At 41.1% G+C, this 16233-nt stretch overlaps 1 protein-coding gene across 1 annotated transcript in view; it reads right to left on the bottom strand.

Moving 5' to 3' along the window:
* The window catches only part of TNFSF13B (TNF superfamily member 13b), a 166237-nt gene that overhangs the window by 105581 nt on the left and 44423 nt on the right, over positions 1 to 16233 (bottom strand). The window contains 1 exon segment of the mRNA XM_073556814.1: positions 7701 to 7757. Coding sequence (XP_073412915.1) covers positions 7701 to 7757 — 57 coding nt within the window.

Below are 16233 nucleotides of genomic sequence, written 5' to 3'. Positions count from 1 at the left end.
ACACAGCCCTCCATATGCTCGCCAGAGATAGCCTGACTGCCATTAGGTACCGAGATGAGATCCTCAGACCCCTTGTGAGACCATATGCTGGTGCGGTTGGCCCTGGGTTCCTCCTAATGCAGGACAATGTCAGACCTCATGTGGCTGGAGTGTGTCAGCAGTTCCTGCAAGATGAAGGCATTGAAGCTATGGAATGGTCTGCCCGTTCCCCAGACCTGAATCCGATTGAGCACATCTAGGACAGCATGTCTTGCTCCATCCACCAATGTCACGTTGCACCACAGACTGTCCAGGAGTTGACGGATGCTTTAGTCCAGGTCTGGAAGGAGATCCCTCAGGAGAACATCTGCAACCTCATCAGGAGCATGTCCAGGCATTGTAGGGAGGTCATACAGGCACGTGGAGGCCACACAAAATACTGAGCATCATTTTGACTTGTTTCCACTTTAATTTTGTCTTGTTTTGATTTTCATTTTGACTTGTTTCCACTTTCATTTTGGTGGTCTCTCCAAATCCAGGCCTCCATTGGTTCAAAAATTTGATTTCCATTGATGATTTTTGTGTGACTATGTTGACAGCACATTCAACTTTGTACAGAACAAAGTATTCAATAAGAATATTTAATTCATTTAGATCTAGGATGTGTTATTTGAGTGTTCCCTTTATTTTTTTGAGCAGTGTATAAAAGATGGTTCGCGAAAGAAGTTGATGAAAAAATGAAAGTGCAAAAATTAGATATCTCCAGATGTTAAACTTCTTTACGACCTTTCACACAGAGTTATGTCAAAGGTCATGTTCCTGCCTTTGATACGGGCTTGCAGACTGAGCCCACATCTTTCCATGCAGATGATGGCTGACTCAATCAGTGCCATCATGTGCCTTTAATAGCAGTCTGCCAGCGAATGTTAACCTGTTAAATGTCACTGTCAATCTCTGACAGTGGCAGTTAACACACACTAGCAGGGCGACATGTCATTCCACCCATCAGCACGCCTGTGACGTGATCGCAGAGCGCTGATCGGTTGCCATAACAGCGTAGGGTCTCCTGATGATCCGTGTGCCTGTCATTACGATTGTCCTGTGAAAGACAGCATTTATGAGATTGTGATCGTTCATAGGATATCGTGAATTACACAGATGCACTGCTATATGTATCACAAGCGATCAGACAATCACAGTTTTAATTTCCCTAAAGGCACTATTAAATACAGTGAAAAGTTAAAAGAAAAGTTTTAAAAAATATTAAAAAAATAAAAAACACCAGTTCAAATCCCCACCTTTTCCCCCATTAAAAATTGAAAAATGTTTAAAAATACACATATTTCCGATCTCTGTAATCCTAAAAGTCCGATCTAGCAAAATATAAAATAAATTAATCCAATGCCATAATGAGAAAAAATCAAAATGCCAGAATTACTTTCTTTAGCCACTACAACTTTGCAATAAAATGCAATAACAGGAGATCAAAACATCTATCTACCTCAAAATGATATCAGTAAAATCATCAGCTCAGGGCACAAAAAATAAGCCCTCACCCAGTCTCAGATCCTGAATATTGAGCGTTACAGGTCTCATAAAATTGCGACAACATTTTTTACAAACTTGCAATTTCAACACGCTTGGAATTTTGTTCCCACTTTCAAGTGCATCACATGATAAAATGAATGTCATCATTCAAAAGTACAACTAGTCTTGCTTGCTGAAGTAAGATGCTCCTGATGCATGAAGAGGTGCACACTTCCTCATGAATCTGAATGACAAGTGGCGTGTGCCTCCATGTGCTATGCCAGAAATCTTACTCCAGTCAGGTACTGAATTAAAATTTCAAGCATAGTTCATGTGACTGTAGCGATGTCTGAGGGAGGCCATGTGCACACATTGAATGTTTGGTGAGTTTTTTACACCAGTATTTGTAAGCCAAAACCAGGAGCGAAACGGTTAGAGGAAAAGCATAACAGAAACATTTGCACCACTTCTGTATTTTTCACCCACTCCTGGTTTTGACTTACAAATACTGGGGTAAAAAAATCACCAAATACTCAATGTGTGCATGGGCCTGAAGACAATAATCGCTAAGTATTTTAACCCCTTTCTAACCAGCGATGTATCCATATGTCCCTGTGACTCGGGTCCAATTGACATGAATATGTCCTGGCGAATTTGCGCACACACGAGGTGTGTGGCAGTGTCCATCTTTTTAAGATTGCATGAAAGTGCAGTGGGCCACAGTTTTGTGCACTTCTGAAAAGAAGGACATCATTGAACAGAGGCCAGATGGAGGCCAGAGTAACTCTGCTGCCTCATTATAGTGAATGGATCCCTCGTGGGTTTCATCTGTCACGTCACTCAGAGATTTAGATGGAAACCCCAAAGTAAGTGCTCAGCGTAGAGCGCCGTATAACTGTGATCCCAAACGTTATGTAAAATGTTCCCAATAAAAGCTTCAAATTCATCCACAAAAAAAGCATGTCCTCACTCAGGTCTGTCATCTGTTAACGGAAATATAGGGGCCTTCAACATTGTTGGTAGTACAAAGGCTCTGGAAAAACGAAATGGCTCCTCACCCGCCAAAAGAAATTCAGGAAATTCTGCGCTCCCAAATCTAAATGCCCCCTTCCCTTCCGAGCCCAACACCTTACCTAAACCACATATAACGTCCACATATTTGGCTTTTCTGAAGCAATGAGAGACTGCCTAACTTATGGGTGCATGTCTCCAGAAGCATGAACTGGGCATAATATATTGGTCATTACAACATACTGATCACTGCAGCATTACTGGTCACTATAATGACAGTTTGCAATTTTCACTCCGCAATATTCATTGCTGCTTGTTTCTGGAAAATACCTATGGAGTCAAAATCATCACTACACCTGTAGATAAATTCCCAAATGGGTATATTTTCAAAAATGGGGCCAGGTGAGGTGGGATTCTGCTCTTCTAGCAATTAGGGGCTCTGTATAAGGCGTTCACAAACTATTTTAAAAAAATCTGCGCTCCAGGAGGCAAATAGTATATTTTGTGCAAAAACTTTGTTGCCACTTTTGGCGTTTTCACACCAGTTTTGCCTAGCTCTGTCAAAATAGACGGAATAGGCTCATGACACCATGGTTCATCTAACTCATGCCAAGCCGTGGCTCACCTTACACCACAAATCCTACTCTAGTCTCTGACTGGAGTAAAATTTGTGCTGAGGTGTAAGGAGGTGCACACCACTTAGAAGATGCCTCTTATTCATTAAGAGGTTTGTGCCCCTATAAGGTATGTGCACACATTGCAGATTAGCTTGTGGAATTTTCTTCAGAGAATCCGCACCTCTTGGCAGAAAATGCAGGGAGAAAGAGAGAGGGGGGATCCGCATGAAAATCCGGAATGTGTGCACATAGCCTAAGGAATCAGGTTTAACGGTTATAGAAACCATGCAGTAGAAAGATTGTAGGAAATTTTTAATGAAGATAAAAATTGTAACATTTTATAAGCAGACAGACAATAAAGAAAATCAATGAAAACCTGTCAATATTATTGAGTTAGTAGCCTTTAACCCCTTTCTGACATCTGACGTACTATCCCGTCCATGGGACCCGGTCCCCTATGCCCATGGACGGCATAGTACGTCATAGCGATTAGCGGCCGGGTGTCAGCTGATTATCACAGCTGACACCAGGCACTATGTGTCAGGGGTGGTCATGGACCGCTCCCGACACGTTAACCCCTGGCACACTACGATCAAACACGATCGCAGTGTACCAGGGGTTTAGGGAAGCATCGGCAGGGAGGGGGCTTCCTCCGTGCTTCCCTGAGACCCTGGATCCAAAATGGCGGCGGGGACCTTCGGGGGCCTGCAGGGAGGCGGCTTCCTCATGCCTGCAAAGCGCCGGCATGAGGAAGCCTGCAGCACTGCCTGTGACAGATCGCTGATCTGTCACAGCGATCTGTGATGTGACAGATCAGCGATTATCACAGCTGACACCAGGTACTATGTGTCAGGGGCAGTCACGGACATGAGGAAGCCTGCAGCACTGCCTGTGACAGATTGCTGATCTGTCACAGCGATCTGTGATGTGACAGATCAGCGATCTGTTACATGACAGATATGTCCCCCCTGGGACATTGTAATAAAGTAAAAAAAAAAAAAAAAAAAAAAAGTGTAAAAATAATTTATAAAAAAATCGCTGAATAAATTTAAAAAAAATATTCCCTAATAAATTAATTTTTTTGGAAATAAAAAAAACAAAACAATAAAAGTACACATATTTAGTATCGCCGCGTCTGTAACGACACGCCCTATAAAACTGTCCCATTAGTTAACCCCTTTAGCAAACCCCTTAAAAAATAAAAATTAAAAACAAAGCAAAAAAATAATGCTTTATTATCATACCACCGAACAAAAAGTGCAATAACGTGCGATCAAAAAGACGGATATAAATAACTATGGTACCGCTGAAAACGTCATCTTGTCCCGCAAAAAACGAGCTGTCATACAGCATCATCAGTGAAAAAATAAAAAAGTTATAGCTCGCAGAATAAAGTGATGCAAAAATAAATATTTTTTATATAAAATTGCTTTTATAGCATAAAAGCACCAAAACATAAAAAAGACATAAATGAGGTATCGCTGTAATCGTACTGACCCGAAGAATAAAACCACTTTATCAATTTTACGGCACGCGGAACGGTGTAAACTCACCCCCCAAAAGAAATTCTTGAAATGCTGGTTTTTGTTCATTCTGCGTCACAAAAATCAGAATAAGAAGCGATCAAAAAATGTCACGTGCCCGAAAATGGTACAAATAAAAACGTCAACTCGTCCCACAAAAAATAAGACCTCAAATGACTCGGTGGGTCAAAATATGGAAAAATTATAGCTCTCAAAATGTGGTGATGAAAAAACTATTTTTACAATAAAAAGCGTCTTTTAGCATGTGACAGCTGCCAAACATAAAAACCCGCCATATATAGTTAATCAAACCCCCCTTTATCACCCCATTAGTTAGGGAAAAATGATAAAATTAAAAAAATGTATTTATTTCCACTTTCCCATTAGGGTTAGGGCTAGGGTTAGGGCTAGAGTTAGGGTTAGGGCTGAGATTAGGGTTAGGGGTGTGTTGGGGTTAGGGTTGGAGTTAGAATTGGGGAGTTTCCACTGTTTGGGCCCATCAGGTGCTCTCCAAATGCAACATGGCGTCTGATCTCAATTCCAGCCAATTCTGCATTGAAAAAGTCAAACGGTGCTCCTTCCCTTCCAAGCTCTGCTATGCGTCCAGTGTTTTACCCCCACATATGGGGCATCAGCCTACTCAGGACAAATTGCAAAACAACTTTTGGGGTCTAATTTCTCCTGTTACCCTTAGGAAAATAAAAAATTGGGGGCAAAAACATCATTTTTGTGGAAAAAAATATGATTTTTTTTATTTTCACGCCCCGGTGTTATAAACTTCTGTGAAGCACTTGGGGGTTTAAAGTGCTCACCACACATCTAGATAAGTTCCGTGGGGGGTCTAATTTCCAAAATGGGGTCACTTGTGGGGAGTTTAAACAGTTTAGGCACATCAGAGGCTCTCCAAACGCGACATGACACCGGCAGACCATTCCATCAAAGTCTGCATTCCAAAACGTCACTACTTCCCTTCCGAGCCCCGACGTGTGCCCATACGGTAGTTTTCTCCCACATATGGGGTATCAGTGTACTCAGGACAAATTGGACAACAAGTTTTGGGGTCCAATTTCTCCTGTTACCCTTGGGAAAATAACAAAAATTGGGGACTAAAAGATCATGTTTGTGGAAAAAATATGATTTTTTTATTTTCACACCCGGGCGTTATAAACTTCTATGAAGCAGTTGGGGGTTCAAAGTGCTCACCACACATCTAGATAAGTTCCCTGGGGTGTCTATTTTCCAAAATGGTGTCATTTGTGGTGGGTTTCCACTGTTTAGGCACATCAGGGGCTTTCCAAACGCGGCATGGCATCTAATCTCAATTCCAGCCAAAAAAGTCAAATGGTGCTGCTTCCCTTCCGAGCTCTGCCATGCGCCCAAATAGTAGTTTACCCTCACATGTGGGGTATCAGCATACTCAGGACAAATTGCACAATAACTTTTAGGCATTGTTACCCTTGGGAAAATAAAAATTGGGGGTGAAAAGATCATTTTTGTGGAAAAATGTGATTTTTTAATTTTACGACTGTACGTTATAAACTTCTGTGAAGCCCTGGGAGGTTCAAAATTCTCACCACACATCTAGATAAGTTCCTTGGGGGGTCTTGTTTCCAAAATGGTGTCACTTGTGGGGGGTTTCTACTGTTTTGGCACATCAGGGGCTTTCCAAACGCTACATGGCATCCGATCTCAATTCCAGCCAAAAAAGTCATATGGCACTGGTTCCCTTCCGAGCTCTGCCATGCGCCCAAATAGTCGTTTACACCCACATATGGGGTATCACCGTACTCAGGACAAATTGCACAACAACTTTTAGGGGCCTGTTACCCTTGGGAAAATAAAAATTGGGGTGAAAAGATCTTTTTTTGGAAAAAATATGATTTTTTTAATTGTACGGCTCTACGTTATAAACTTCTGTGAAGCCCTTGGGGGTTCAAAGTTCTCACCACATATCTAGATAAGGTCCTTGGTGGGTCTAGTTTCCAAAATGGGGTCACTTGTGGGGGGTTTCCACTGTTTAGGCACATCAGGGGCTCTCCAAACGTGACATGGCGTCCGATCTGAATTCCAGCCAATTTTGCATTGAAAAAGTCAAACGGCGCTCCTTCCCTTCTGAGCTCTGCCATGCACCGAAACAGTGGTTCCCCCCACATATCAGGTATCAGCGTACTCAGGAGAAATTGCACAATAACTTTTGCAGTCCAATTTCTCCTGTTACCCTTGGTAAAATAAAAAAAATTGGACCTGAAGTAATTTTTTTATGGAAAAAAGTTAAATGTTCATTTTTTTTAAACATTCGAAAAATTCCTGTGAAGCACCTGAAGGGTTAATAAACTTCTTGAATGTGGTTTTGAGCACCTTGAGGGGTGCAGTTTTTAGAATGGTGTCACTTTTGGGTATTTTCTACATATAGACCCCGCAAAGTGACTTCAAATGTGATGTGGGTCGTAAAAATAAAATGGTGTTGTAAAAATGAGAAATCGCTGGTCAACTTTTAACCCTTATAACTTCCTAACAAAAAAAAATTTTGGTTCCAAAATTGTGCTGATGTAAAGTAAACATATGTGAAATGTTACTTATTAAGATTTTTGTGTGCCATATCTCTGTGATTTAAGGGCATAAAAATTCAAATTTGGAAAATTGCGAAATTTTCCCCAAATTTCCGTTTTTTTCACAAATAAACGCAAGTTATTTGAATGAAATTTTACCACTAACATGAAGTACAATATGTCACGAGAAAACAATGTCAGAATCACTGGTATCCATGGAAGCATTTCAGCGTTATTACCTCATAAAGGGACAGTGGTCAGAATTGTAAAAATTGGCCAGGTCATGAACGTGCAAACCACCCTTGGGGGTTAAGGGGTTAAAGACAATTTAATTCACTAAAAAGGTCCAAAACAATTGTCGTTTGGTGTTCACATCAACTAATGCATGGTATTTGGAATTTTCTGGAAATTGTTAAACTCTATAAAGCAGGAGCAATAGCAGTAACATTACATTTCTGGAAAAGCTTAAAAAGGTGGAAGAATTTCTTACAAACCTTGATTTTCTGTATTTTTTGCTTTGTCAGGAACTAGTTGCAAGCAGGAATGGTAAACTAAAAAACAAAAAAAATCTGGTGAAACAGGAGCAAAAAATGTAATCATGTTAGCAACATAAATTTAAAGGCGTTGCTCCCTTTCAGACAGTTCCTGCCCCAGCTCCAGTTTGCTAAAAATATAACAAACCACACTGCGCTTACCTTCCCCAGGTCTACCTGGGAGATTCTGCTCCTGATGTTTGGCATTTGGTGCACCGCTGACATCATGTTAAAAGTGCAGCAGCCAATCAGGGGCACAGCGCCGTGAAGGGGATGCTCCATCTGTACAGCTAGTGCCGCTGAGCACATTAGTTGTCTGCCGCCCGTTCAATGCTGGACATTGGGAGTAGCGGCAGAGCCTCACCATTGGACCTGGGGAAAGAGAGTATAGTGCAGATTGTTTTAACAAACTGCAGCCAGGGATGAACATTATCTGAAAGGGGATAATCCCTTTAATATAGAGGACTTTCAAAGTGGCCAGTTTTTGCTCTTAATTTTATTCCCGCTGCTCCACCGAGTAATCTATTTTTTTAATGCTGCCAACAGTTCTACAGATATGGGCCTTTTTATTTAGTGATTTTTTTTTTTCTTTTTTTCTTTTTTACCAAGGGAGCATGGCGCAAAGGGTTCTTTGAGGAGGGGGGTGTATTTAGGCTGCACTGCATTATTAGCCCCTTGATAAAGACCATAAAACTTAACACTGAATAAAAAGGTGCATATTTCTTTACCTGTATGTCGGATTAAAGGAAAAAAATACTCGTGGAGCAGCAGGAGCAAAGTAAGAGAAAAAAACTGGACACGTAGGACATGTTTGCAAAGGAGGAACAAAGGAGTGTTTTTTGCTTTAGAAAAGTACAAAAAATAATTAACACCTGACCGGTTACCAGGGACACAAAAGGTCCTGCTTGGGAGCATTGGAACACCTCTCCTGGAGAAAGTATGGTGTACTAAATGAAGAGAAACGCGTGTCGGGGCTGTTAAAGGGAATCTGTCACCCATTTTTAGTGATATCATGTAAAGATATCACTCAATTGTGCATCCCATAAGGATTCTATTAGGACTTTTGAGTCCCCCCGACCCCGCACCTTTGATGCATAAATACCTTTTTTATCTTGGTGGAAATGTATGGAAATTGTCGCGGTCCGGTCAAATGGGCGGGGCTTATTCGTCTCCCCCCCTCGGCTTGCTGAACGTGATCTTCATCTGTGAATATCACAGATGCCGTAGTTTTCCATGCTTGTGCATTGAAAAGGCCTCTGGCGCTTGCACAGTATGCTTTGCCCTACTGTGGGCAAAGCATATAATCAGTACTGCATATGTGCCAGTATTTTTCAGCGCGGTCTATGCCCCGGAAGTCTTCACATGCAGGACACACTTTTTTCCATAAAAAAGGTATTTATGCATCAAAGGTGCAGGGTTGGGGGGAATCAAAAGTCCTAATAGAATCCTTATGGGATGCACAATTGGGTGATATCTTTACATGATATCACTAATTCTGGCGCTTTGCCCGGCTCTTCCCACTTGCCTTGTAGCGGTGGCACGTGGGGTAATATTTGTGGAGTTGGTAATAGTGAGGTCTATAAGACACCCATCCATTACTAAACCTATAGTCATATTGTAAATAAACACAGACACCCAGAATAAAGTCCTTTATTTGAAAAAAATGACACAGACTCCTTTATTAATCTCAATTAAACCATACTTACAACCACGTCTAATACAAGCAAAGCCCTCGATCTCCTGTAATAAAAATAAAATAAAAAAGCAACAATATACCATACCTGTCCATCATTGTGTCCCACGCTGTGATCCACATCTGGGGGATATACAGTTTTCAACCTGGACGGTGTCAAGATGCGACTGTCCCGGCTGAAAACCACTGGCGACTGAGATGCTGGGAATGCAGCGTCACTGACCAGAGGTGAAATCATAGAGGTTACCTTCTGTCACTGAGCTCATTTCCCATAATAGAGAATAACTTGTCACTCAACTTAAGGCGTAAGTAGAAGATAATTTTTATTTGCGCAGTCTGCAAACATTTTGGCCTACATGGCCTTCATCAGTCTGCGACCATAAAACAAAATAAATACAGGCATATAATCAATATGTCCCATTCCAAACATACGAAAAATTGCATCATATACTTCACAAACGTGATAATTGAAATACATTAACACGATGAAAAATCATTACAAGAGGAGTACAATGAAGAATTTAATTATGTGGAGAATCAGATGGGAAGACTGGAAAAAAAAAGGAAAAAACAAGAAAAAAAGAATGAACCTACCCGACTGTTTAAAATTGTAGTGGTAGTATGAAGGTCAAGCTTAGGACCCTATTGAAATGCAATATATAACAATATCAGTGTGGAAAAAAATGGGGTTATCCACAAGAGAAAGAGACATAAGGTACTGTATAACAAAATACATGTTTATAGTAGATTATAGGTGAGCTGTCCAGCTCCCTATAGTAATGGGATATTGTGTATTAATGTAGGGAAAAAAAATCCTGAAGAACTGATGGATTCCTATTATGGTAGGATACTGTAAATTCACGACAGTCCAGAGTAGCTGATGGCAGAACCTTTGTGAGGCCAAGAGAAAAGAGATCATAAATATTAGAACCCCACAGGAGGTGTTGAATCAGTGATGAATAGGGTGATATAATAAAGATACCTGCAATGTTGAAAACGAGGCTTGTAATAGAATTTTCTGTTGGAAATATATATACACATAGATATAGTAAAAAAATGTAAAATGAGATATAAATATCTGTATAGAGAGAGTTGTGAAACAGGAGGCACGTTTACCTGTCACTATAGTGGATTCCATATATCAGTATGTCAGCACCCTGTGAAGCTGTAAATAAAGGTACCAAGAAGCTATTAGGGTATGTGCACACGCTGCGGATTCTGCTGTGTTGTACAGTACCATTAACCCCTTTCCTACAATGGATGCAATATTCCGTCCATGTGACCCTGGACCTAATTCCCATGGACGGAATATTACGTCATAGCGATCAGCGGCGCCCACGTGGTGAGCGCCACTGATCGCGGCCGGGTGTCAGCTGATTATCACAGCTGACACCCGGCACAATGTGTCAGGGGCAGTCACGGACCGCCCCAACACGTTAACCCCTTGCACACCGCGATCAAACACGATCGCGGTGTACCGGGGGTTAAAAAGAAGCATTGGCAGGGAGGGGGCTCCCCACAGCAGCGCAATGTGCAGCGCTGCTGCGGGGGGGGGGCTCCATCCCTGCAGGTCCCCGGATCCAAGATGGCGACGGGGACCTTCGGGGGCCTGCAGTGAGCTGGCTTCCTCAGTGCCGGAAGCCTTGTGCAGTGCCTATGACAGATCGCTGATCCGTCACAGTTATCTGTGATGTGACAGATCAGCGATCTGTCACATGACAGTTATGTCCCCCCTGGGACAATGTAATAAAGTTAAAAAAAAAAAATGTGTAAAAATAATTTTAAAAAAATCGCTAAATAAATTTAAAAAAAATAAATAAATATTCCCAAATAAATTCATTTTTTGGAAATAAATAAAAAAAAAAAAATAAAAGTACACATATTTGGTATCGCCGCATCCGTAACGACCCGCCCTATAAAACTGTCCCATTAGTTAACCCCTTTAGAGAACCCCTTAAAAATAAAAGTAAAAAACGAAGCAAAAAATAATGATTTATTATCATACCGCCGAACAAAAAGTGCAATAACGCGCGATCAAAAAGACGCATATAAATATCCATGGTACCACTGAAAATGTCATCTTGTCCTGCAAAAATCGAGCCACCATACAGCATCATCAGCAAAAGAATAAAAAAGTTATAGCTCACAGAATAAAGCGATGCAAAAATAATTATTTTTTATATAAAATTGTTTTCATTGCATAAAAGCGCCAAAACATAAAAAAAACCTAAATGATGTATTGCTGTAACCGTACTGACCCAAAGAATAAAAGCACTTTATCAATTTTACCGCAGGCGGAACGGTGTAAACGCACCCCCCCAAAAGAAATTTATGAAACGCTGGTCTTTGTTCATTCTGCGTCGGAATAAAAAGCGATCAAAAGATATCACGTGCCGAAAATGATACCAATAAAAACGTCACCTCGTCCCGCAAAAAATAAGACCTCACATGACTTGGTGGGTCAAAATATGGAAAAATTATAGCTCTCAAAATGTGGTGATGCAAAAACTATTTTTACAATAAAAAGCGTCTTTTAATGTGTGACAGCTGCGAAACATAAAAACCCGCTATAAATAGTAAATCAAACCCCCCGTTATCACCCCTTTAGTTAGGGAAAATAATAAAATTAAAAAAATGTATTTATTTCCATTTTCCCATTAGGGTTAGGGCTAGGGCTGAGATTAGGGTTAGGGGTGTGTTGGGGTTAGGGTTGGCGTTATAATTGGGGGGTTTCCACTGTTTGGGCACATCAGGGGGTCTCCAAATGCAACATGGCATCTGATCTCAATTCCAGCCAATTCTGCGTTGAAAAAGTCAAATGGTGCTCCTTCCATTCCAAGCTCTGCCATGCGCCCAAACAGTGGTTTACCCCCACATATGGGGTATCAGCCTACTCAGGACAAATTGCAAAACAACTTTTGGGGTCTAATTTCTCCTGTTACCCTTAGGAAAATAAAAAATTGGGGGCAAAAATATCATTTTTGTGGAAAAAAATGATTTTTTTATTTTCATGCCCGAGCGTTATAAACTTCTGTGAAGCACGGGGGGGTTCAAAGTGCTCACCACACATCTAGATAAGTTCTGTGGGGGGTCTAGTTTCCAAAATGGGGTCACTTGTGGGGAGTTTCAATAGTTTAGGTACATCAGGGGCTCTCCAAACGCACATGACACCCGCAGACCATTCCATCAAAATCTGCATTCCAAAACATCACTACTTCCCTTCCGAGCCCTGACGTGTGCCCATACAGTAGTTTTCTCCCACATGTGAGGTATCAGCATACTCAGGACAAATTGAACAACAACTTTTGGGGTCCAATTTATCCTGTTATCCTTGGTAAAATAAAAAAAATTGAGCCTGAAGTATTTTTTTTGTGAAAAAAGTTAAATGATCATTTTTTTTAAATATTCAAAAAAATTCCTGTGATGCACCTGAAGGGTTAATAAATTTCTTGAATGTGGTTTTGAGCACCTTAAGGGGTGCAGTTTTTAGAATGGTGTCACTTTTGGGTATTTTCTATCATATAGACCCCTCAAAGTGGCTCAAATGTGATGTGGTCTGTAAAAATAAAATGGTGTTGCAAAAATGAGAAATCGCTGGTCAACTTTTAACCCTTATAACTTCCTAACAAAATAAAATTTTGGTTCCAAAATTGTGCTGATGTAAAGTAAACATGTGGGAAATGTTATTTATTAAGTTTTTGTGTGCCGTATCTCTGTGATTTAAGGGCATAAAAATTCAAAGTTGGAAAATTGCGAAATTTAAAATTTTTTTGTCAAATTTCCATTTTTTTCACAATAAACGCAAGTTATTTGAATGAAATTTTACCGCTAACATGAAGTACAATATGTCACAAGAAAATAATGTCAGAATCACCGGGATCATGGAAGCGTTTCAGAGTTATGACCTCATAAAGGGACAGTGGTCAGAATTGTAAAAATTGGCCTGGGAGTTAACGTGCAAACCACCCTTGGTAGTGAAGGGGTTAAAATCTATGAAAAACAAAAAACGCTGTGCACATGCTGCGGATTTTTCCGTGCGGATGTGCTGTGGTTTCTAATCCGCAGCATGTCAATTCTTTGTGCGGATTCCGTAGCGGTTTTACACCTGCTCCTTGATCAGGTGTCAAACCGCAGGGTAATCCGCAGATGTTCCGACCTGCGGATTTACCTGCAGATTTTGCAAAATCCGAGCGGAAAAATCCGCAGCACAATCCGCAACGTGTGCACTTAACCTTATAGTCCCATAGAAAAACGCCTAAGACTAATTAGGTACATAGTGAATGTGTGGGCATGATAATCAAAGTAGTTCTTACCATAGGTGGTCAGTGGTGCTGGACGTCAGCTTAGACACAGTTTCCACTGTTTATCCTATCACTGCGAGGTGTGAGAACACTGGAGTCTAAATAAGGAAGGGGTGGGACTAAGGTAACATGTGCCCCACACAGCTAGACGATAGCGTGCATTCCAGAGACAGGAAACTGCTATTGTTTGCGTTCCGCACGCAGGAGGTGGTACTGTGTGTGCTCTGCTAATATGTAAATAGGTCACCTAACCTTCGGAGGACTGGAAGTAGTTGTAAATGGCGTTGCACAGCCAAGAAAACAAACAATGTGTGCTTAATAAGTATGTTAATGTACCCCACAGCATTCTACCAGTGGATGGGGAATAGAGATAATACTTCTGATTATGCAAATAGCCTGGTAACATCTAGAAATCACATGTATTATATATTGTGGGAGTAAAGGTACTGTCACACTTAGCGATGTAGCAGCGATCCCGACCAGCGATATGACGCGGTCAGGATCAGTGGTACATCGCTAAGTGGTCGCTAGTGAGCTGCCACACAGGCAGATCTCACCAGCGACATCACAGGGGACGGGGGTCGCTACTTACCTGTCACACTAGGCGATCCTGCGTCCTCTCGCCCGGCTCCACGCTTGTCGCTCGTCTCTCCACAGGATGCGCCGCAGGAAGCTGACGACGAGAAACAGTCCTGGACGTTCTCGCGCGATCAGCGATAATCAGCGGGGGAGCGGGTCGGAGGTAAGTATCACACACAGCGATATCGCTAGCAATATCGCTATAACGTCACAAGTTATATCGATACTGCTAGTGATATCGCTTAGTGTGACAGTACCTTTAGTGTCTCATTTAATCCCTGGTGTGGTGATTATAGATGTGAACCAAATAGGGCAGCCATGTAAAAATAAAAAATGGGAAAGAGAAATATAAAAATAAAAAAATAAAATAAAAAATAATGAGAAAAAAAATAAGAAAAATAAAAATATTTTTTTTTAAAAAGGGGGTAAATCACTCTACATGGTAATCCATACTTGATACCCTATGTGAATAGAGTTGCAGATGAGTAGGACAGTGGTGAAAAGGACGAAAACGTGAAGATAGCCTGGCACAATCAATATAAGCGACTCTGTAATAAAAGGAAAAACATATTCCTATATGATAATAGACCAGTTAAGGGAACATGGATAAGTGTAAGTTGTTACAGCTTTTACAAACACAGAAATGTCCACAACTTAAACAAACACTGAAGTGTCCACATAGAAATCACTTGAAAAATGGGAACAATATAATGGTCTAAGTCATGAACCTACATGATAGATAATAAATCATAGTCCCGGTTTAAGCCCTTAGGGGTCAATGTCTGTAATTCATGAATCCAAAAGGATTCCCATCTCTTTAGTATCCTGATGCAGTCTCCCCCATGTCTCGGGGCTGGGACATGTTCAATTACTTGAAATTTGAGTTGCAACACATTGTGTTCAAATTCATGGAAGTGATGGGGCAAAGGAAGAAGTAAATTCTTGCACCTAATTGTGGACTTGTGTTTACTTATCCTGTCCTTGATGGCCTGGGTCGTCTCGCCTATATAGAGTAGTCCGCAGGTCCATTTGATCAAATATGCTACATAACTGGTGTTACAAGTGGCAAAGTCCTTAATCGGATATTTTTTACCTGAGTGTGGATGGAAAAAAGAGCTGCCTTTCAGAACATTATTACATTGATGGCATTGAAGACAGGGGTAAGTGCCTATTTTAGGAGTTTGCAGAAATCTCTGTGTGGTGGTCATTTTAACTGGACCAATGTCAGCCCTGATGAGTGAATCCCGTATATTGTTAGTTCTTTTCTAACAGGGAAGGAATGGCTTACGGAATTCAGGAATATCCAGGTGAGCGGAAGATAGTAAACCCCAATATCTCCTTATAGATTTATGTAGAATATTCACATACGGGTGATAGGTATGAACAAAAGGTATCCGATCCTTCACCTGTGAACGTTGTATCCTCATCATTTAAGGCGCCTGTCAATATTGCATGTGGATAGCAGCGCTCCCTAAATCTGGATTGCATCTGTTGAATTCTCTGTTCACATTTATCTGGGTCCAAAAATGACAGGATATCAGGACTCTTCAGACCTACAGATGACTACCCATTCCTGCTAATACATGTGGGGACAAATGACACAGCAAGAAACGACCTGGAAACCATCTGCAATGACTTTGAAAACTTAGGCAAGAAAGTGAAAGAACTGGGAGCGCAGGTGGTCTTCTCTTCCATCCTCCCAGTGGATGGCCATGGAACAAGGAGGTGGAATAAGATTCTGCAGGTGAACAACTGGCTACGTCGATGGTGCCGTCAGCAAGGATTTGGATTTCTGGATCACGGAGTGAATTACCTATACGATGAACTACTTGCTAGAGATGGGGTGCACCTTGCAAAGACTGGAAAACATGTATTTGGAAGTCACTTTGCTACACTCATCAGGAGAGCTTTGAACTAGAAC

Source organism: Dendrobates tinctorius, unplaced genomic scaffold (genome assembly GCF_039654945.1).
Source record: "Dendrobates tinctorius isolate UK_male_01 unplaced genomic scaffold, ASM3965494v1 ptg000240l, whole genome shotgun sequence".
NCBI classification, from domain to species: Eukaryota; Metazoa; Chordata; class Amphibia; order Anura; family Dendrobatidae; genus Dendrobates; species Dendrobates tinctorius.
This window is presented reverse-complemented; position numbering and strand designations above follow the sequence as displayed.